The sequence below is a fragment of the Oxyura jamaicensis genome, chromosome 15 (genome assembly GCF_011077185.1).
Source record: "Oxyura jamaicensis isolate SHBP4307 breed ruddy duck chromosome 15, BPBGC_Ojam_1.0, whole genome shotgun sequence".
NCBI lineage: Eukaryota > Metazoa > Chordata > Aves > Anseriformes > Anatidae > Oxyura > Oxyura jamaicensis.
This window is the reverse complement of record NC_048907.1, coordinates 3,013,390-3,036,707: the sequence shown is the minus strand read 5'-3', so window position 1 is coordinate 3,036,707 and position 23,318 is coordinate 3,013,390. Positions and strand designations below refer to the sequence as shown.

General features: G+C 37.6%; 1 protein-coding gene and 1 long non-coding RNA gene across 2 annotated transcripts in view; one reads left to right on the top strand and one right to left on the bottom strand.

Annotated features, from left to right (window-relative positions):
• Nucleotides 1-264: 264 nt before the first annotated feature.
• On the top strand, nucleotides 265-5,779 carry LOC118174915. The gene is made up of 2 exons (XR_004754805.1): nucleotides 265-5,237; nucleotides 5,438-5,779. It is a non-coding gene; the product is annotated as an uncharacterized LOC118174915 (long non-coding RNA).
• A 1,351-nt stretch (nucleotides 5,780-7,130) lies between these two features.
• IFT81 (intraflagellar transport 81) overlaps nucleotides 7,131-23,318 on the bottom strand; it is a 41,919-nt gene continuing 25,731 nt past the window's right edge. Inside the window, exons 11-18 of the mRNA XM_035340691.1 lie at nucleotides 20,769-20,918; nucleotides 18,679-18,807; nucleotides 17,559-17,648; nucleotides 16,440-16,526; nucleotides 14,756-14,827; nucleotides 14,584-14,669; nucleotides 9,681-9,726; nucleotides 7,131-8,727 (exon numbers count right to left, since the gene is read on the bottom strand). Of these exons, the coding sequence (XP_035196582.1) occupies nucleotides 8,545-8,727; nucleotides 9,681-9,726; nucleotides 14,584-14,669; nucleotides 14,756-14,827; nucleotides 16,440-16,526; nucleotides 17,559-17,648; nucleotides 18,679-18,807; nucleotides 20,769-20,918 (843 nt within the window). The 3' untranslated portion in view covers nucleotides 7,131-8,544. The remainder of the gene's footprint in view (nucleotides 8,728-9,680; nucleotides 9,727-14,583; nucleotides 14,670-14,755; nucleotides 14,828-16,439; nucleotides 16,527-17,558; nucleotides 17,649-18,678; nucleotides 18,808-20,768; nucleotides 20,919-23,318) is intronic.

The following is a 23,318-nucleotide window of genomic DNA, read 5'->3' as shown; positions in this document are numbered from 1 at the left end:
CTTTCCTTTACACATTTTGATGAATTAATACATTGCAAATGTACAAATGTTTTACTTCTGAGTTACTTTTTAGAGAGTGGCAGAGGTCAGACGAGGATACTCAGAGCTGGGACGCTGACAACTGCACTGGTAAGCATCAGGCTAGGATGGGGGTTACGGCGACTGAACAAGGGTCAGGAGAGGGCTCAGGGAGGTTTCTTGTAGAGCATCGAGCTGGGGATCCTGGGAATACCCCTAGGCCACAACCAGGGCTGAGCACAGAGACAAGGACCACATCCTAGTTTTGCTTTTGCTTTATTCCATACCATGGTTTGTTCACCTAGAAAATAATAATAATAGCAGCAACTTGTTTATCTGGCTGTGTGGTCAACAGACTTTAGTAAAGGTTGTTTGTATATTATTTTGAGATTCTGCGATAAAAATTGCGGTACCAAATAGTTTATTTTAACCTGATTTGTGCATGTGCTAATATAGTCATATACATATAGGTTCACAGGATCAGTTAACAGTTACTGCTCTTAAGCTGTCCACAGCTACTGTACGTGACAATGCCATAAAATGAGGGACCCACAGATTCTAGAGGTAGCTCTTGAACCATCAGTCATAGTGAGTGGAAAATGGAGCTATAAAAATATGTATTGACATTGGAGCGTGATCAAATGAGTTTAAGCAATATCCTCGAGAAGTAAATTTACATCTGCATTTGCATATACCATTTATGCCAAATAGATCCCATTGACTTAGTTCCCATTATTATATTTTGCATTTGACCATTAGATGACACAGGGCTAAATTATTATTTAAGACAGTAAATATTATAGAGGATAAACGACAATACTGTACTCTGTCAATTCTGTTTCTATTCACAGCAATGAAACTGCATTATCATTGCAACAAACTAATTTCATTTTGTTACAGATTGCAGTGTGCCTGTAGCAGACACTAATACAAATTAATTAAAGTACATCGATTGTAACAAAAATGAAGTGCAAACTATTTAAAACTTCCTAAGTGATTAGATATAATAAAAGTTTGCAGACACAATTGCGCAGCTGGCAAACCAAAGTCAAAAGAAAACAATCACCCCACTCTAGATGTACAGAACCTGGCTCCTAACCTCGGCTTTTAAACTTGAAGCTTGACAAACAATAATTCTCCTGTGATCTGGACAGGTGGCAGTCCCATCACGGAGCACTTGCCAGCATTACCACTCTCCTCATTTAGACTTTACATCAAGTCTGTGTAAGCCCTGGCTTGAAATCAGATTCTTGTCTATAAGCAAAGACAAAGACTAACACTTATTTATTAACACTAGTTTTAAGAAACAAAGGTATTACATAAAGGACCAGTGCTCGTTTAGATTACACAGTGTTTTAAAGGGACATGTGATACACTAGAGGACTATTTATATGTACGTTTGAAAGGAACCGTTGATTACCTCAAATAATTCTTATCCTAAACACACAAACACTGCTAGCAAGGTACAGAAAAACAATTTTACAATAGCATAAAATAATAACACTGTTTTGTTTGTGGCTACACAAAAGGATTGAAGAGTATAATTTTACTCTCTTAGACCAAATGAAGTCCTAAATTGGAAAAGCAGCTCCATCCAAGGTCGCCTCTGTTGTTTCCAAAAATATCTTGAAACAAACGCAAGAGGGGCACTTTGTTGGGTGTTATCTAGACATATATAGTTTCAATCAAATTCTTCAAGAAGTGTCAGAATAAAAGTCGAACATTTGTTTGACGCTGCCAAGTCCCTAGCAAGTGAATCCCTTCAAAGGTTGAAAATAACTTTGACAACAGAATTAAGAATTATAGGATGTTTTCTTTACGCTTGAAAAAAGCCACATATATTCGGGATGGAATTGTAAACACTTATGAGAAATTTCATCAAATGATTGTATAATTCTTTCCGCTACACCGGGTGAAGTGTTACAGGGTTGTGTTAATGATCCTAGGAAAATATTTATAGTGCTTTTTCCAGGATAAGAGTTCTCTCTTCTCCTCTCGTTATATTTTCTGATCAGCCTTCACTTCATGCAATTAAATCAACAAGCAGAAAAGAACCTTCAGTGTATAGAGATTTTAAAGCGATGCATTTCACATACAAATGGCTGAAGTACAGTGTGCTAAATACAAAATACAAAAGGAATAGCAGGCACACCACTAACAACCCACTAGGAAGTATGCCACATTCCATCTCTTTGTCAGAAGGATTCAGGTTTTCCTCTCATTTTTAGCTGTGGGAGATATTTTCCTAAGGAGATTTGAGACGATTTTGTCATTGCCCATGAGATAATAAATTCCCAATTTTCGTTGCTGTCCTCTGAACATTAACTGCATCTCTCTCTGTTTCCTGACTCACTCATGCAGATACCTGAGCGCTCTAATCAGCCTACATAAAATGAAAATGAAGCAGAGAAATCCTTTAGGACGAAAGATGCAGTATAAATGTAAAAGTATTAGTGGAACAGGTTGTCTGTGGGTGACTTTCAGTGTTCTGATACAGTTCTGTTTTCTTTTAAATATGCTGTGAAAACATGGCAAGCTTTAAAACATGGAAAAAGGGAGGTGGGTACAATGTCTTATATATACTCTACAAAAAATCAGTTTCTGAATGTTGCAGTCCACAGGATGCTGTCTCAGAGAAATGCATCATTTAAATGCTAGCTGATACGCAAAATGCATCATTTTCACATGATTTTTAATTTTTAGATCTTCAGTTTTTAGAATTCCAAATTAATCAACCCTTTTTGCTTTTGCTAATTCATCACTAATGGCTCTGAGATTTATGTGCTAACTCCAAAGAAATGCCTAAACACTGTTACTTGCCAGAAAATGCTGCAATAATGTAAACCAAATAAACTGCTTTATTCCTCCCATTTTATAACCTTAGAGTTTCAACATATTTAAAAAACAGTAATCTGTTAAAAAATTGCATTCAAATTTATTTTAATTGCAGAAAATCTCAATCAATTTTTTTTTTTTTTTCAGGATGAACCAGTTTTAAAATCTATAATGAAGAAATTGTGAGATTATTTCCTTTATTATTTCCCTTACATGGTTATCTTTGTATAAGATGTACGCCTTTATAGTTTTGTTGTTGCTTCCTAAATGCCAGGCATATTTTCTATTCCATTAGAGGAAAAAGAAGTAGGGAGAGAGAAGAGAATTTATCTTTGAAAATTGGTAAGATCCATTTTCCATACTCCTATCAACTGCATTTTTTCCGGTATTAGCAAAATGTGCAGGATTTGGCTTTATCCTGTTTCAGAAGTAGACCTAATTAAGTGCTTATTGTCTAAATGAGTGTTTTTAAGACCTGAGCAGTTGCAATAAAATTTAGAAGCTTAAAAATGAAATGTTATTCTGTAATGACAGACTGAGCTGAAACGGTGCAATAGGCATTGGCTTGTGCAGATCCTCTTGCAGAAAAAGTACTCTAGTTCTTGGCATTCAGCAAGTGCCAGTTGTGTGCATCCCAATCTGCAAAAACATACTTTTCTCCAAACTATGAGAAATGGAGATTTAATAAAAAGGTAGAAATATACTTCTTATTTTTATAATAAATAAAAATAATACTGCTAAATACAAGGTAATGCATAAGGCTGCATTTTAAACCCTATAAATACTCCAGGACTAGATTTGTGCAAGACAGCCTCTCATAGATGTCTAATAAAAATCAAATCGTATTGCTAACTGCTTGTGGACTCTGGTTGTGCTGAGAAAAACTTGCACAAACAATTTTTGTTATAAATTAGAATGTGTCTAATGGAACATTGATTTGTGTTGGATGGAAGTCATTACTTTAAAGATAATTATAGTTCTTTTTTTTCCTCTCTGTCTCATAAATCTGATGCTGGCCCTTTTAATTCCTACTTGTTCTGTCAGGAGGAAGAATACAGAGCTAAATCCAGCAGACCTTATTTTGGCAAAACTCCCACTGAAGTCAGTGAGGGTTTTGTGAGAGTAAGGACTGCATGATTTGTCTCACAGTTCCTGCTGATTATTTGGAGTATGATTGCTAACACCAGAGCTCCTCACCGAGTTTGACGTTACCGCGGCACTGTGGCTGACAGCATTGTTGTTTTTTTTTTGTCACAATTGTGAAATTCAGTGTAGTGTGACTGTGAAAAATACCCTTTTCACCCAATGACCTTGGAATAAGATGGGCTGCCATCAGGTTTTGGAGACTTACTGTGGAACTAACGCTAAAGAAAGAAAGACACTGAGAATGTGGAGAACCCCTTTTAAATTCATACTGAAGATTTAAAGAACTCTCTAAACAAGCTGAAAGTAGGTCAAATTCTGATTGTTAAAAAACAACTAATCAATTAGGTGTTGTCAAGACAGGTGGTACCTTGTGATAAAATGTTGATTCACGTAGTATTTCCTCACTGAACCCTGAGACGTCCCTGGAAAAAAAAAATTCTGTTTCCATTACAGATTGCGATAGAGAAAAGCAGCTGAAGAGTTAACAGCGTTCCTTCAGCAGGAGACCTAGTGCTACAAAAGATAATGTAGGGCAAACGTTGAGAATGAGTTCTTTGTCTTTTTCACTTAAATCTGAGCAAATCCAGGCAGGACCAATAAGAGAAAGCAGACCTGCGAGCATCCGTGCTGTCCTCGTCCACAACCAAGATGACGGTGTTCCAGTTTCCCACACCACCCCGGCCATGTGTCATGACCTTTCTCCCAAGGTGACACCTTTCAGGCGACAGCACTTCAGCCTCTGCGGCCTCCCAGTCGTGTCTGCCTGCCTTCTCGTGGACGCTGACTCCAGGCTCACCAGACACTCCCAGAGTGGTGATTTAGGAACTGGAGCGATACTGCCAAGTTGCTCAGCTTAGAGCACTTGCTGAGGACAGCCACTGGGTATAACAGAGAATTTTCAGTCACTGTTGATTTGGGCCAGACAAGAAACAGGGATCTAAGGAAAAAAAAACTCTCTACTTCATTTCCAGCTCCTGAACCAGCAAGTCATTTGGAGAGGAGTTTTTCATGCTCATCATAAGGCCGTTTTCTAGGCTCTGAACTGTTCTAAATACTGCTGTATTGTGCTTTGTAACAGTGATCAGCATCACAGCTGTAGGAAAGCCTTATCAAGAAAGCTCTGGAAATCACTACACTTAAACATAATAAAACACCATAGCAGCACCTAACTGCGATGTCTGTAGGCAACAATACATGACTTCACTAGTAGTAATATCTGTGAGAATAAAGGTGTTCAAGTATTTATAGATTTGGATTACTTAAGGAAGCCTAAGAACATTTACTTTACTTACTATAGGTCGTATGGAGGCAAAGAGCTACCGTGAATATAAATAAAATAATCTGATCTCCAGATGATAAAATGGCTGGTAAATTAATACGGTAAATGTACTGCTTTCTCATGCCTATTTCTGATGCCTGTAACTATTTCATTTCTTAGCTCTATGTGCAAATCTCCTGTGGCTCTAGGGACAGTTGACGTCAACGTGACTAACTAATGCAAAGCTGCACAACACTACAGGAGTTTTTATAGCTGGAATACTTTCTCATCCAGTTCTGGATAAAGATAAGGAGAAGCCTTTTGAAGCAAAGTAAGCTGCTGTTCATGAGTGACTGCTCTGATCGGTGTTCCAAATGGAAGAAATTTGGTAAGTGCTGAGACCCCAAGTTTAACTGTGCACATGTTTTATTTATTTCAGCCTTCACAAGGGAAAGGCAGGTATTTTGCTCTGTGGTATGTTTAAACTTATTAATTAACGAGCTAGACTATTAGTAATAACAAAGAAAAAAAATAGAAGTAAGCTTTTTGTTGCAAGTTAGGAAGTAAAGATACAACTGCAAAACTCAGTCAAAGATTTTTGAATGCTCCCATCCAACTATGTGGAAAAGCCAGTGAACAGAACCCATTAAATTTGCATTTCTTAAATGTCCACTTATATAAAAGCTAAAAATAGCTTTTGAGTTTTTCCATTTTTCTTTTCATAACAGTTCTTATGATTTTCTGCTTCATCTCAGAAAGTAATTTTGCTGCTGCTGTAGTGTATAATCTGTGTGCCCTTTCTTGGTGCAGTACAAATGACAGAGCACTAATCAGATCAGAGCAACAATCACGTCATCGCTGAGTAACTAGCAATAAACTGTTTTTACAAGGAAGAAAGATGAACTATTTTTAGGATAACTCTGAACTGAAAAACAGAAAATGATTATACTGTCTTACTCTACATCATTGCTGTGAATTTCAAAAGCATTACTTTTTCCTGGGCAGCAGACTAATCCACATAATACATCTCTGCATAAATGGCCTAGTCAAATGGAGCTTTTAGGATTTTGGTAAAAGTTTTGAATTGAAATGTATGATATCCCCTTCCCCCCCTTGTTCTGGTGGCTTTGAACCACAGGCAGTCCTCCAGCACTGCATCCTAAGCAACCTAGATGCTTGTTTTTGGTGATTATCCCATTCAGCAAACCCCTCATTTGGAAGTCCAGGTATGTGACTCCCGTAACCTTCTTCAGACCCACAGACTGTACAGTGCAGTGCAGGTGGTGTATGGTAATGATGGCACGGGGCTAGCAAGGAGAAAATTTACAGGTGTCTCTGGAGATGGCCGTGCCTACACCGTGTAGTCCACAAATGCCTTTTTCCTGAGCTTCTCCCTTTCTGATAGATACAGTCTCCCTTCAGCGCCTTACTCCAGCCTGTTCTCTTGCTGCCAGCATGGAAGCAGCCACTGGTGGCAACGCGTCGCCTTCCCCTCACTTGGGCTAACTCTACCTGTGCCTGTGTCCTACACAGCGGCCTTCCCTCCACGCTCCCTGAAAATGTGCGTAGGGGAGAATGCTTCTCCTTGTCATGGGAAAGATTAGCGTGCAGCTGTTGAGAAAGACAATCTTCAGCTATTCGGCAGTGTGGGAGGGCTTACATGAGGATGTCCTGAGCATCTACGGACGTGCTCCTTAGGCATTAGTGGGGTTTTGAACCTTTTGGGGGGCATCTGAAATAAATGTCATTAAATGACCCTGAGCTTTTCAAACCTCTTTCTCCTGTAGCACAGCAAGAAACCTGTTGCAAAGAATTTACTTTCTATTAATTCTTTCATCTACAAAATGTGAAAAATAAAACTACAGAGCCAAAATGGGGTCATCATATTTTATTTTAGTTCTGTTAGCAAGCATATTTAATGTAAAGGCAAACTAGGAACTATGCGGTTACCAGACTCTCTCTTGATAGAGAAAACAGCAGCAGATTTCATAGGTAGGTGTCAGAGAAAGTTAAATAATTTTTTGTGTCCAAATTACATCTGAAAGAACTATCAGTGATGAAGTCCATTCTACTTTAGGCAGGAAAAATTAAAAAAAAAAAAAAAAAGAAGAAGAAAAAACCTATCTAGAAATTGAGTAAGCCAAGAGACTAAAGAAGAACAGCAGGAGCTCTCGTCACCCAGACTTATCTCTCTGCTTCTAGTCTTTGATTGTGACTAAGAGGCGCTCATCAGAAATGATGAAGCGTGAGGGACAGTTTCAAGCCTCATCTGCATTCCTTTTACCCTGGGTCAGCCACGGGTCTCACGATGCAATTTTAAGGGCAGTGGCAGTTGCCTGTGGCTCACAGGTTAAAGCCAGAGTACGAGGGAGCTTTGCATATCTACCTGTTTGGCATGGCCGGACGTATACAGGAACCACTGTGCCACAGCTACATCCATCAATAGCCCTCCTTCCCTGGGATGTCCCTCTTTGGGCAGTGCAGCCACTTCGGAACCATGCTGCACGGGTAAAACAGCAAAATGCCCTCAATGGAGAAAGCCTTTAGGGGAGCACAGTTGGCACTTTCACATGGGCAACTAAGAAAAATCAGAAAAAGGTGTATGTGCAAGAAAAAACGCATTTGTTAAAACCAACAAGAGACAATGGAAAAAAGCTCAGAATCCAAGTAATTGTTCTCAGAACCTACTCCTGACGCTGTAGCAATGAACTGTCTCCTGGAAGCACAATCAGTTTAATTCAACCATGCAAGGAAAGTATGACTAGGGGTATGCAGGCAAGGTCTGTGCAGCTCAGAGAGAAAATGGCTCCATTCTTGCCAGTCACACTAGATGAATAAAGACAATAGGGAAGGAGAGGGCCAAGCCAGGAGGTCCACAATTATACAATATTGAGTCCCAGACCTTGCAAAAATGTAATCTTAGAGATACAGAATAAGGAGCAGAGCAATTACATAAGTTTTCTGTGACCCTGGAAAAGGATTTTTTTTCCCTTTGATCTCTCTGCAGATGCATGCCATTCCCAGACTCATAAACCAGATTTACGATGAGGTTCACCCTAGTGCAGATTTCATAACAGATCTTCCTAACCATGGTTTGTTGTCACTTAAACAATGGAGGAAAAGCTTCATCGAGTGCTTAGTTGCCGTCCTTGTTTATCCACCAAAACCAAACAAAGTACAACAAATTTTTACAGAAATGATGAAAGCAACAATGTTGAGTAAGAGGTTACCTTTAAGAAGTCCATACACTGTCTTCCCACTTTATGCTGGTATAAAGAAGGCAGAATTCATAGTACAAGCCTATCTTTACCTCCTTCCTGAATGACTTGACCAATGGCTGTTTGGTTTTGTTGTTTTAGAAAACATTCTCTCTTACATTCCATTAACTGCTCGAAGTCCTGCCACATTTTAATTTGCTTCATATTTGGCCCATGACTTTCCCGTACAACTTTCTGCTTCTCTCGTAATTTCTGTTAAAAATACAAAAATATTAGATTACTGAAACGGTTTTATACCACAAAAATTGCTTACAAAGACAGCTTGGAATGACGAGGATTTTTATATGCTACTGAAATATCATTACCTTTTGTTCAAGTTAGTAACACTCCTTGCAAGCAATAAATGAATCAGCACCTGGGACTGATCTATCTGCTTTGTATGGATTGACAATCCTTTCAGCGTCTTAAAGCCGTCTAAATAATGGTCTCATATATTTGAGAAGTTATGGTAAAAATCTGAGTTTATTTCCATACAGAGCTCTTGCAGTGTCAAGTTGCAGCCTGCAATGCATTCATATGATCATATTATAGACATGAAATTAATGTTTCACAGCAAAACCTGCTATTGATCATTAGTAGTGGTGGCCCAAACCTGTAAAAATCCCTCACAGACTGACTCATAAAAAGGAAACTAATAAAAAAAAAATGTTTAGTGTGAATGGTAAGCCTAACCTCTCCCGTGCTGATCTGAGCTTCATGCAAGATTAAAAATGGACAACTGCTTTTGCTCAACACTGCTACAACGATGATCCCCTGGCCTTTAATAACAGTGATAAAGCTGACAGGCTCAAAATTTATTGTCTTCAACGGGTTGCTTTATATACAACATAAAATTTGAGCTGGCACAGTTTGTTATGTCCATGTTTCAGTTTCTTATCCAAATGGTTTACAGGGAATGTGCTGTCACGTTAAGCTGTTTGACTATCTTTTACAAGTGGCTCATGCTATACTCTGCAGGAAATCAAGCCCTGAAGAGCTACCATGATCTCTTTTCAGGGTATTAATTACCATTGCCAGCAGTAATGGAATTTTCTTTGTAGGCTGCAATATGCTTTTTATAAAAGACTGACCACAACATTTGGTAGTAAGGCCCACAAAAATATGAACTGTACGATGTTTTTACAGGGTAAAAACCTCATTCTTACCTTCCCCAGGTTTTCTTGCTCAAGGATCATTCGTGTGTACTGCTCTCTAAAGGAAAGACACGATAATTTTATTACAATTTTATTTGGTTCTATATAATAGGACAGAATAATGATGAAAACATGGAAAATTCTGAAGGTGTTAGGAGGTTCATAGATAGATAGTCAGAAGAGGAAGCATGAAGAAACCTTTTTGTCATTAGACAACATAACCTTGATATCAGGGATTGCTTTGATTCTCTCAGTTGTGCAGTTGGCATAAGTGGTATTGGAGAAAATCCCTTATATTTCCAAAGCAGGCATAATTACTGCTGCTTCCAGCTTGAAGACAACAGCAAGATCGTTTAGATAAGACATACTTGATCCCTTTTTAATGATGTATTTATGCTAGTGGCATTCTAAGCTTAGCCCTTGGCCCTAATTTGTACAAACATCAGAGTTTACAAATCCACAGCCATTAATTGCCATGAACGTAGTGACAGAATGAGTGGGAAAATGCAGGAATGGAGTAGTTCAGTCCAGGTTTGACAAATCCAGTCACTGCAATGGAACCCCTGTGTGCCCCTCACCTTCAGAAGACAGCCGTCACATGTAGGTGCCTAAATATAGGTTTAGAAGCGTAACTGTTGACATTCATTATTAAAAATCTTGGCTGTACACCTTTGTAACAAGTGGCTGGGTTGCTTTCTGACACAGGCAAACTTAATACATGAAACCTGACAGTACAATACTGCAAACCATAAAGGCATGATTCAGATACATTACATGTTTTTGTTTGTTTGTTTTTTAAATAGGACAATTGCAATCTAAAATTACTGTATTTCATGTGTCATGGTACACTTGGAGGTTGAGCGTTTGCTAGTGGAATAAAAAATAATTCAGTTCATCTGAAGAGCTTTTCAAATTGCTCAGGATAGAAGAGCTAAGTATAGAGAAATCCTAATTTCCAGAAAGAAATACCAGCCTTCCTGCTATCAGTGTGAAGTTTTGCTACAACATAGGGAGCAGCAGCATAGAACCAATGCATCATGTTTCTTACATCCCTTCCTTCTATTTCTATGAGCTACTCCAGGATTTCAACTGGAGCACTTGGGCCCCAGGCCACCTGGTCCTGCCTGCCATCCTCCCTGCAGAAGGGATGCGCAAGGAATGCAGCTGGATTGTTTTATGATCTGTCACTCTCGGACAATTCTAGCCAGAACAAATCAGAGCAGTCTTGAGACTGCTCCAAGCGCTGTGCAGACGCAGCTGATCCCTAGCAATCCTCACCAAATGAGAGCAACACTGAATCTTCTTATTTCCACTGGCGCATAGCATATGTTCACACACATTTGGCCTCAAGAACATGTGCTTTTTTTTTTTTTTCTTTAATAGAATTTTCAAAGTAACCATCAGAAAATAAGATGTCTTTCCTAGTAAGTTTTTCTTTGCTATTTATAATGATGACTGGAAAGAATGCAACTTGATAACTTCATTTAAAAAAAAAAACAACACACAAACTTCTATTTTTAGAGAAGAAAATTAACTTTTCACATTCCTAAGAACTGACTCCACGGAACAGAGAGTTTATGTTCAAAAAAAAAGAAAAAAAAAAGAGTGTTGGAATTAAGACATTTTTTGCTCAATACGTTGTTAGGAAAGTGCTGTTCTATTTATGGTTCATTTTCGCTCCGTTTACATTCCAGTGCCTGCTGAAAAATACATTCACATTCTAAAATGATGTCTAGAAACATTTTGTTATCTTCTCATTTTTTGTAAAAATCTCTATATTGAACTTTGGTGTAATTCATTTAAAAACAACTGGTCTGCGACCTCTTACGGAAGGTCAGAAATGTGTGTAGTCACCGTGAGAGGGATAATTTCTCTAGCTTCTGTGCCCACAGTTAGCACGTGAAGCAGGGACAGCAGAGAGAGTGGCAACGCTCTGTTCACATTCTCCTCACCATACCTGGAATGACATAGCTGGACTCGCCCTTAATTCCAACATTTGTCTTGTCTGCGTGAGTATCGACATTGTGGATGTTTCTGTCACAAGTGTTGGAGCTGGAGCATTTTTTTGCATAACATTTGTGAATAAACTCAGACCCTCCCCTTCCCTGCAAGGCCATAAAAGGCCAGTGCCTGCTGCTTGACCCGCATTTCCTCTCAGCTGCTTGGCTGAGCTCTGCTGCCTTTCATACTAATGAATGTTCACATCATCACTAAGATTTTTCTCACAGCGATTTCTCTTTTTACCCTTCTGCTTCATTTTGTTGTTTTATCTGCCTTCATTCAATAAATCTTTTGCATCCTTCAGCATTCTGTTATTTTGTGGAAGTAAGAAGCTCCTTAGCCTCCACTCACTTTCTATCTTTACATCCTTTTTTTCTCTCGCCATAACGTTATTGGTTTTAATTCATTTCTTACTCTGATTTTTCCTGTGTTGTTCTCTGCATAGTATTTAAATATTTTCATGCCTCGGATCCTTGCAGAAGGCCTCTATGATGGATATTAATCTAGCCTTTCATTTCCTAGCAACTTCTGCTTCATGTTCTGGAACAGCAGGAGATGCAGCTCCACTGATACCACTCTCAAGGTGCATCAGGACAATTTCTAGTTTATGAAGCATCTGACAGAGGAGATCTCATCTCTGTGTCTCTTGACAGAATCCTTGGAGCTTTCTCATTGACATGTGGCTGTCTCTATCAATGGCCCCACTCCAGAGCCCATAAAATCTTAGTGATCAACTACTGCCTTTTTTCACTTCACTTCCCGATGAGTGAAGAAATTGCCTCAGGTGGTACTGAATGATATTTGACTGTTCGCCAGGTTGGATGGGGCAACCTGATCTAGTGGCAGGTGGGTTGGAACTTGATCTTTAAGGTCTCTTCCAATCCAAACCATTCTATGATTGTGTTTACTACCAACTTACGGTTGCTTCCCTAGTTGTCACCGCTGCAAGAGAACTGTCCAGAAATTGTTCTGAGAGGTAGAGATCTAAGAGGACAGATATCTTGGGAAATTAACTTATTCTTCCATCTTCTTTAAGAAGTGATAAACAACTAGCGGTTCTGTTTTCCTGCTGTGACATCTGCATGATGGATTGTCTAAAGCTTTAAAGTGAAATGCAGAACGATTATTATTTATCTAATTTAGTTTTGTCTTTGCTTTACCACTCAGTCATGTCTTTGAATTGTTTTGTGAATGGGGAGATTTTGCAAAGCATTTTGGCACGTTGCACAGAAAGCTGTACGTGAACCACAGCTCTGACATGACAGTTTATACAGATCTCAAGCAACAATCTGTCACGTCTCTGAAATACAAATGCAGGAATTTTAGGAAGAGGCCACACGTCAAAGATTGATATTGCTGTGGCTTTGTAAAGCCTACACAATAAAGCAAACTGTAGGAATGCTGACTGATGCAGGTTGTGAGGTGGAGAGGTATAAGGCAGAGCTGTTGTCCCCTCTGCACTGAACTAAAAATGGTGTACTCTGCAGAGACTCCTTTATACAGCGTGACGGCACTGTTAAGGAGGCCCAATCCTGCTTTCAAAAGATCAAAGTGTTTTTCACTCATTTCATTCATTAAAAAGTGAAACGAAAACAAACAAACAAAAAACAAAAACAGACTTCTTGGTCTAACACAGCAGACCTTAATTGTACCACTACAAGTCTACTGTTTGGGTAAATATTTTCATGACTGACAAATACTATTGTGTGAAAGCCACAGACAACTTCATAAATCTCGTCACAACAACTTAAACTTGCTCAGTTTGTTGACAGCTAGGAATTAAGATTTTTTTTTGGTCAAAAGTAAAACTAGTTGGAAAACAGAATTGCTACTTCATTTCTAAAATTAAAAAAATATATATGAAGCTTAAAACTGGTATTTTCACACTTTTATCAAATGAAAGTTAAAAATATTTCATTATGGTTTTTCCTGGTGTTTAATTTTGGTGGGGCTGAACCAGCCTGTAGACTTTATGGCCTGAATTTTGTTTCAACTTTTATATTGTATTAAAAGATTTAATATATACACAATTTTAAACAGGATACTTTTACAAAAATATTTGGTATGTTGTAAAGCATAAAAAAATCTGTATGACATGGTAATATTTAGATTTCTTTGCAAAGATAATTAAACCAAAATATCTCATTCTCAAAAAACATTTCAATCTTTTTGGCAAGACTGCATTACTTGAAATGGAAAACTCCACAAAATAATTTATCAGCTTATTTCATAACCTTTTCTGTTTCTCTTCCTACCAGACAAAGGCAAGGGGTCCTGAAAAACCTCTCAGTCTGAAGCAACCGTTCTGTCAATTAAATTGAGTGTAAAAATGAAGGTTACTGTGACGGTATGGAACATTAATCATTCTGTCTGAAGTGAAAACTGCAAATAGTAGCAAACCAAAATGCATTTAGGATGTGTCTATGCAGTCCTCCATTTCTGTACTAGGGATGGTGATAGCTATTACACCTGAAAGATTTGTAAGAAGTGGCCAGAATCTGAGGGCAGCGTGTGGTTGCTGTCTTTGAGAGGTGGTTGACCAACTTCTGCATGCCGGAGTCTTGGTACAGACTTGGCAGAGGCATTATGTCCGGTAGAGCCACACTTCCTGCGGGACCTAGCTGAAGCACAGCTTTTCTGAGCCTTTGCCAGCAGGGGCTGCAAGTTAAAACCGCTATCTGGGGCCTATAATCTCCAGCAGGAAGGGAAAATCTTTTGGTATGTCTGAGAGAATTCATAGGTTTACAACAGTATATACTGGAATTCAAGACGCTTATTTTTAGATTATTATAGTGTTTCTAAATTTATCAGGTGAACTCCTTCAGTTCAAATGTCAGTGAGAAAATTCCTAACTTCAGTCTCAGTTTATGAATATCCCTCGAGTTAACACCAGGAAACACAATAATCCATTTACCGAATTGCCTTTCGTCTCTCCTGAGGATCTGGGGAGACGTATGTCTTCATTTCTTCTTTAGCACGTTGTAGCTGTATTTCTAGATTCTATAAACAAAGATACAAATGTTGTAAAAATATATAATTCCTATTTCATTTCACAAAGAACGATTTAGTCCTTCCTGTGATCTTACCCTCTTCATGCAGTTTACATAATGGTAGTTGCTTTCTTCCTGAATGCACTCCTCAAGGAGTCCTTTCACTTCCTGCAGTACAGGAATAAGATTTCAATGGATAACATAACTCAAAGTCCATAGTACATGCCCTGTGTTGCTACATAAACCATGAGAGTCCATAACAGAAACAGGCATAATTCTGAACTGATCATTTCTAAAATATTTATATTTGGGCTTTACAGAAATCTCTTTTAAAGGGAAAGATAACTAAAAGGGTAACATTTTTAGATTTGCAGTTTCAGTCATGGTTATAGAAGACTGTTAATTGTTGTTTACTAATAAGTCTGACTTCCACAAGACACTTCACAAGCACTACCGAAGTCTTGTTTCTAAGCACATCTTAAGTGCTAAATATGGTTCATTTCCTAGAACATGTCTGCAAAACTTATGTTAGAAGCTATAGACAGTTAGAAGCTATAGGCTGACAGTATGTCAATTAGCAATCAATAATTATGTTGAGAGGTATGGAGATAGGGGGCTAGTCCTATCTTTAAATGGTCCAAGAAAATATACCAAGAATATTGGTAATCCAAATGCAATTCACACACTCCCAGGCCACAATGAAGTTGTCAACAAAGCTGTGTCACCCATATGAATTTCAGACCATGAGCTGGAAAACTGAATTGACCAGTTTCACTGCAAAAGTTTGTTAACGGTCATGTCCAGCCTAATCAGTGGACTTGATTGTCATCGTGTGTTAGAACACGACTAAGGTTTGTGTGCCAAGGAAAAAGCCTGGGTTGATATTGCAAAATAGTTCTTACAGAAGGTCTATCTCATAGTAGGTTCATCTGTATGTTCTTTTATCATTCTTGGATTAAACCACAGATACTTTTATTGCAGGGAAAGAATATCTAAATATCCACCTGCACTTTAAATGTACACCTTTTATATTGCAAAATACATTCCTTATGTTGGCAAACCCTTGAGAAATCAAGACCAGACGAAGTTCATAGGAGGTAATCTAGTGAGATAAAGCAGATTCATATAAATACATAAATACTGACCCCACATCAGAGTACAGAACTGGTTTAGGTACCTCCCTTCCTAGAAGTGCTGTAGTTTAAGCAGTATGTAAACTACATACGGACAAGCTCTTAGCTATACCTATATGGCTGCATTAAAAATAATAATAATAACGTATTTTTGTCTATAATTTTCAAGAATGCAAGACAAGGCACATTTAATGAAGTATCCTTGCCATCGGTTTCACTGCATTAATTAACCATTGGATTGGTTTTGCTAATGTAGCGAATCTGCTAAATGCATTTGAAGATTTGTTTTCACAAATTAATCCTGAACACTTCATTGTCAGATTCTTTCCTAGCACATACTGTTAGGTCAGCAGGATTTCTGGCAGATGGATCTTTTACAATACTTTTGCTAATCGGTCCTGGACTTCAGTGGGTGCACTGATGTACCACTGAGCTCATTTGCTGCTATGCAGAACAGGAGATGTGTGGGACTGTAGCTAGTCCACAGCAGCTTCCGGCGTGATTTACGTAGTTGTAGATCACCACTTACTCATTTCCACTTGCAGTGAGCTTCCATATCAAGAGGGAAGGCAGGGAATGTATTGAGCCATAATAAATAACACGTTGCACAGCATTTATTAATATGTGTGACCAAGCCACCATCTTACCTGTTCCAGTGTGGAGCGATTGCTCTCTAACCCTGCTGCACAACTGTCATACTGGATTTTTTTTTCATCGCATTCTTGAGTTAATTCCTTATGTGAAAGGGCAAAAGAGTACATAAATAAAAGCTTCAGTTGACTGACATGTGACATTCAAGCAGACTCTGTTCTTGTTGGTGTCGCACATCAACCTATTGGCACGCTCACCGGCACTTACATAAAACTAGCCGGCACGTGGGTATTATTTATTGCACATGGTAAAGCTGCATACTAGCTATCAGCTGTATACACCACAACATAGCATGCAGATTTCCTCTATACAGCCACAGCCATAGCTTTAATGTGGTAGACAAATAAGGCGGTGTTTGCAAGAAGAAAGGAAAAGAATTACAAAACTGAAAATTAAGAATTTAAGAATTTGATAGCTCTATTTACTTCTATAGCAATGAGAGAAATCTGTCATTCATACAGACTAACGTAGGTCTTAGATCAATGAAATATTATTTGCAATCCATTTAAAGCAGAAAAAGCTTTGAAACTAATGTGAAAATTAACTTTGCTATGATTTCAAACCCATGATTTTTAAAATTTTCCCCCGGTATAGTAATTAAATTTTATTGTTATTATTATTTTTAGAAATTACTATAAAGGACAAAATATTTGCCTGATGTTGTGCCCATACTGTCAGCTTTTAAGAATTCCATTCTTGTTGCTTCTTAAAAATCACTGTTGACCTATTCTGATATTTCCAGCTTTCCTTCAGAGTTGATTATGTTCTTGTACAACACAACAGAGAGCTGTAAATTATGTTTCTTTGGAATTTTGACCTTATTTACATAGAATGAAAGGAAGGTTTAATAGATTAAAATAAACCTACTTCAAAGGCAAGAGAAAACACACAAAACAAGGTGTGCAATTAAATAAAGTTGATGAGGCACAAGGGATTTGCATTATTTGAAGCATTTAGGTGTCTGATAAGTGGAATCAAACTAATCATATTCTGACTTCCATTTCTATGTGGTCTTTGCAGAGCAAAACATAGGACTGCCTCCCAAAGTCTGCTGCTGCCTACCCTAACTCATTAGCAAGCACTGTTTAAAGCTTTTCTGAAGTTTTTCTACTAACCTGGCACTTCTGGCGCAATTGTCTCAGTTCTTTGATAACAGGAGCTAGGCTGGACTTCTTCTCTGCCACCATAGTATTCAGTTTTTTTACCTGATAGAAGGACAAAATAATGTACTTTAATAATATATTAATACTACGTTTACATTATTAGGAATGTGAGAAGAAAAGAGAAGAAAACCAAAATATGGAGAGAAAAAATACTTGACAAAAGGAGACTGAACTATGTATAATATAAGCACAGGCCTAATTAATGAAGCGAAAGAGCCCATGTTGCAGTAGGGTCATTACCACAAAGCAGACATATTCTGCTCCCATTGTTTGAAGTGAGAACACCACAGACATGTCCAGAAGACAGTCTATGTGCCAGACACCTAAATAACTTAAGGAGTGGGGAAACACAAAGGAGCTGCATAGACGTGAACTGATAGAAGGGATCCTTAAAACAAAACAAAACAAACAACAAAAACACCATGCACAGGTTAAAGAAAATTTGAACATGCTTAAACAGAGTCACTTTAAAATATTTATACTGAAAATTAAAATTCTATCCAGCTTTCTATTTGAGATTCATTCTATTTAATTATACCATTTTATTTGTAACGTGCCTTAATGATTTCAAAGAATGCTATTTTGCTTTGGGCTCTTTTATTTTGCTTCTGTGGCTATGTATGAAGTTGGAAAACCACAGATCTAAGTATAATTGAAAGTTAGGCTACAGAGAAAAAGAAGAAATATTTAGCTCTTTAGGTATATTAAGTATTGGTTTTTAATGAATGCTTAAGTCCAGTGATACATTTTAGAAAAAAGATTCTGTTAAAGATTCAAACCTCTTTCAAATACTGTGCGAGAACAAATATGAAACCACAAAAAAAAATGTTTGTTTTTTTTTTAATTCTAAATTTCTTCTTCACTCATCAAAAGAAATATACATTTTAGTAAAACTTTCCAAGATGCCTTTGCAGGTCTATACTAGGCATCTATATAAAACATACCTATTTTATATATATACATATACTAAAGGAAAAATAAAATCCAACCCAAAATATTAAACTTAGTTTTATGCTCTGAGGAACCAGATAATTGAGATTGAAGAAGTACAACAACTTAAGACAAAAATCACCATTTCAGACATGTTGTCTAGTGTTCGGCCTTTCATTTCATCCATTTCACTCTTTACTGCAGATACTCTTTCCAGCTCCTCCTGGGTGTAACTATATCCAGAAATACCTTTTTTGTCTTCAATTGCTTGCTGCAAACACATAAATAAATGCTGAGTGTGAGTCCATTAATTGAGTAATAAAGCAAATGCCTTCAAAGAGGTGGAAGAGGACTCTAAAGAAAGTGGAAACATACTGTAATCAACTTGTTTTGAAAGTGATTAATAATTCAGCTGCTCCAACAACTCTCTTTTTATCAAGTGTCTGTACAGCAACACCCAATGAAATTAACAGAAAGTTTCCACAAAGTACAGTGAGCTTTAGGTCAGGCTCTGAAGGAACCCAGGTTGTAAATCCAGATGCTTAATCAGAAGATGCAATGTAGCTAATTATTTTATAAACAACTGTCAAGCTGAACTAAGTGAATGCTGTATTCATTATAGTAATACTAATGCCAAGTTAACAATTCTAGCATTATATTACATAAACTTTACATTTAATTATATGCTGATGTAATGGTCTTTAGCAATGCTTGCCCATTAAGTAAGGAGGAGCTCTAATTTGAAAGTTAGGTGTTGATTATGCATCCACAGTTTGTTACAAAACAAAATGTTAATTCTTAAAAGCGTTGTCTGTCTGTGAACTCCAAGTCCATTGTCCTCAAAAACCTTTTATAACCATACGTTTAAGAAAAGATTTATAGCTACTTTTAGCTACTGCTACTATGATGGGAGCATTCTGACTTTAATAGCAGGGTATAATCTGACAGGCCTTTGTGCCCAAGGCTAGAAAAGCTATCTTTGATATTATAGGGAAAATGTGTGCACTAGTCATCTGAGGGTAAGAATGTAGAATTGGCAGGGAGTACCAGGCACGAACCTACGGATAACAAGAATGTTATGAAGTCAAAGCTCTTTGGTTTTGCTACGAGGTAGTTCAGAAAAGGTCAGACTCGTATAGGAATATATTGACCATGTGTAGCCGCATCACAGAAGGACTTCCAGTGCTTTTTGTCTGCAGTGATTATATTGTGAGATGACTGGTGTACATTACTTATCCTGCTGTAAATAAACATGTAGTAAGTGAAAACATACATCCACACACCCTCCTTCTCACTGAGTAGCAATCACGGGAACAATTCTGATCCTACTGCTTAGGTGCCTCTTTTTACCCAGTAGCAGTTCTGGTTTTATTTTTAATTAAACGTGACTGCCTTACTGAAATACCGTGACATCATCCACTGCAACTACGTGAATATCTTTTCACAGACTTTTATGTACCTTTTTTTTTTTTTTTTTAAATCGATCAAATACTTTTATGTTTAAAAAATGCAAAATATGTACATGAAACAAAACCAGATATAAATAACAAAATATTTTGATAACAAGAATACTGATATTAAAAGAAAATTCTACAGCAATTGATTTTTGTGAACTAAAAAGTGAATCTCTGCATTTGGGATGATTGTATATTGCCTGTATGATTACAGTTAAGAAGAGCAAAAAGATTTCTGCTCTTCTGGCCTAGAAAAATCATTCATCCAGTTTAACTTTTTTCATTTATTGTGAAACACATTTCCTGCTAGATTTTCTGGGGATAGAATCTTTACTTCCTGCCCCTTCTTTTTTTAAAAAACATTATTCCTATATATTTTGTAGCAGCAACTTGAATCCTACTTGCTGTTGATGTAATTTTCGAAGCCCTTACTATGTGTGTGGATACCAAAAGCTAATTTAAGAATCCAGCCTTGCTCTAACTGGAGTTCGTGAAGATTTACCATTGACTTCAAAAAGCAGGGTCAAGCCCCTCATTCTAAGAAATTGCAGAACATTCATGAATGCCTGTAAAAAAAAACAGTTGCTGAACATAAAGTACAGCAGCTTAGCATAGTCAACAGACAAAAATAAATTGTGTACCCTAATGACTAATGACAGCAGGAGCGCTGAGGATGGTATATATTAGAAACTAACAAAACAGCATCTATCTTATTATATAGCTAGTTATCAGGGAAGCGAGGATGATGGACTGTGGGAGTAGTAAATGCCTGTATTACCAACTGCTGCTGAATAGCCTCGTGGCGCTGTTTTAGAAGTTCTTCTGTCCTCTGGAGGATACCATACTCAGCTGTAATTTCTGCTATTTCCAGTCGCTTCTTTTTATAAAATGTGTTCTTGCTACGCAGCTTATTAACATAGTGTTTAAACTGGAATGAGAGAGAAGAGCGAGAATCAAAGCATTTGTCATTCAATGTAAAGCAAAAAAGGACCTCATCACGGACTGTTGCTATATAAAATGTAATTATCCTATCTGGACTGCATATTGAAGGTTAAGGGTTTACAACAGAGGACTGGAATTAAGGATTCCCAGGGTCTACTTATTTCCAGCTCACTGTTTGCTGTGTGAGATAAGAAAACTGGCTATATTGCTCCACGTCCCAGCTCACTCATTTGTAATACGGACATCATTCACTTCAACTCATCACCAGTTGACAGCTGGAAAACTAATGGCTGTTTGCAAAATGTTTTGAGAATCACAGATGATAAAAAGTTAATGTAATAGGAATTTGCACTTTTAACAGAGCACCCGGTCAGCAGTGCCTACCCGCAGAGGCTGTGCAGACCAAGAAGCATGGTAGGAAAGTGCAGCAAAATAGAGCATGGGAAAAAGATTCTCTTTCTTTTTAACTACTAGTTCTCAATAGTTAGGATTTTCTGTTCTGTTGCATTGACTGTTGCAGAACTAAATGATATCACAAGCTAAGGTTTTAAAAACAGGTACAAAAGCAAAGAAATGCAGTATGTTTCACCCCAGCCTAATGTAATGGAGAATTTACATTTTTATTAAAGACTAAGCAAAACAATTCATATCCTTACAGATAACAGCCTTAGCTAAATTATATCAGAATCCAAGTGTGCTCAATTTGTAACAGATACGAAAAATCAGGTGCTGAAAGAAACATACAATGTTTTTCTTTGCCTGAATGCTTTCCATCTGTCAAACAGGCTTGGCTCTTTGAGCTGCCAGTCACAGCTCTAAAATGCATTCAGATGCAAAGATGGAAAACAAATACAATTTATTAGAGTAAATAGCGTAAGAACAGGCTGCAGAATGTTCCTCAGTGAGGAGGGTTCAGCATGTGCAGAGTGAGTGCAAAACAGGCAGGCCCAGGCAGAAAATAGGAGCCCTGCTACCACTGATACGAGTTTAAAACTCAAACATAAAAGAACTTAGATTTTGAAATGCACATTAATTTTCTTGTTTTTGCAAAATGATGCCACTCTCCCTTCTAAAGAAGAAATTCAAAAAAAACAATGTGACCACAGCCTCAGAACCCCCAGAGTAACTGTATGTTCTATAAAAAGTGTCCTGGGCAAAACGCCCAAAATGAAATCAACCCTGTTCATCTGCCATCCTGTGCAATATCTAGGCCAAAGCTGCTTCTCTCTTGCTATGCTCCACAACTATTTTTAAAGCCAAAAGCTATAAACGTTTTTGGTGAAAGAACAAACCCACAAATTACTCAATGTGCTCTATGCAGATTGGACTATGTGTGGCTTTGGAATACCATTTTACATTGTGCGTACTACCTAGGACAAGGATAGACAAGGTCACCTAAGCCACAGCAATGCACAGCAGAGGCACTTCTGTTACAGTCCTACTGTCTTCATTATACGATTGCCAAATTTGTGTAGAATCACTAGAATTAATTATTTTTCATAGCAAATTCACTTATATACTCCTAGCTAATACAAAAGACACTTTTTTTTCTGGTCTCACTTAGATAACACCAAGTATTTTGTGATTTTCAAGAGGTTATAAGAGTATAAATAGAATCTCTCCAGCAAACCGAGGAAAAGTTAAGAGGAGCAGAGTCTTTGGTCTTGATGGAGTAGTTCCTGAGAGATTTCATTCCATCAGTGGAATATAACCAAAAAATATGTAAAGGATGAAACTTCGTTTGTGTGACCACATACACCAATTGAATCCGAACAATTTTCTGACAGTTTATCCCAGGATGAAAAGCAAACTATTGTTCTCTTCACTTTTATAACTACTTCTGAGGTCTTGAAAATAGCTTGAGTGGGAGGTAGAGTATTTGCATATTCAATATGCACAGCATAATGTATTTTACAATGGGAGTCAAAGGATCTTGTTGATTAAAGAACTGATTCCACTGAAGTTCTATTATTAGTTGATTAAGTCTATATAATAAAAAATTCATGCAAAATGAACTACAAGCTGCTCACATTGACAAGTGAAATCTCTTCATTTTAGGAGATAGATGTCTATCTTTCACCACAATCTCTGGCTTTTTAAAAGCAAGCAAGTTTTCACATAACTTTTTTTTTTTTTTTTGCCACAAAGAAGATGAAACAAGATATAAACAATGGCAGCAAAATGGTAATACCTGTAGAAAAACAATCAATACTTTGGCGGAATTTTCAAAAGACTTCACCTACTTCAATTGTGGCACAGATTAACCCCTCAAAATCTCACTAACTGAAGCCTTCTTTAGATCCAGGGCCAAATTCAAAGCTGGGGCTGTTAGATATAACTCCACTTAAGTCAGCAGCTGGTGGGGATCTTCAGGAAAAATTAGGTT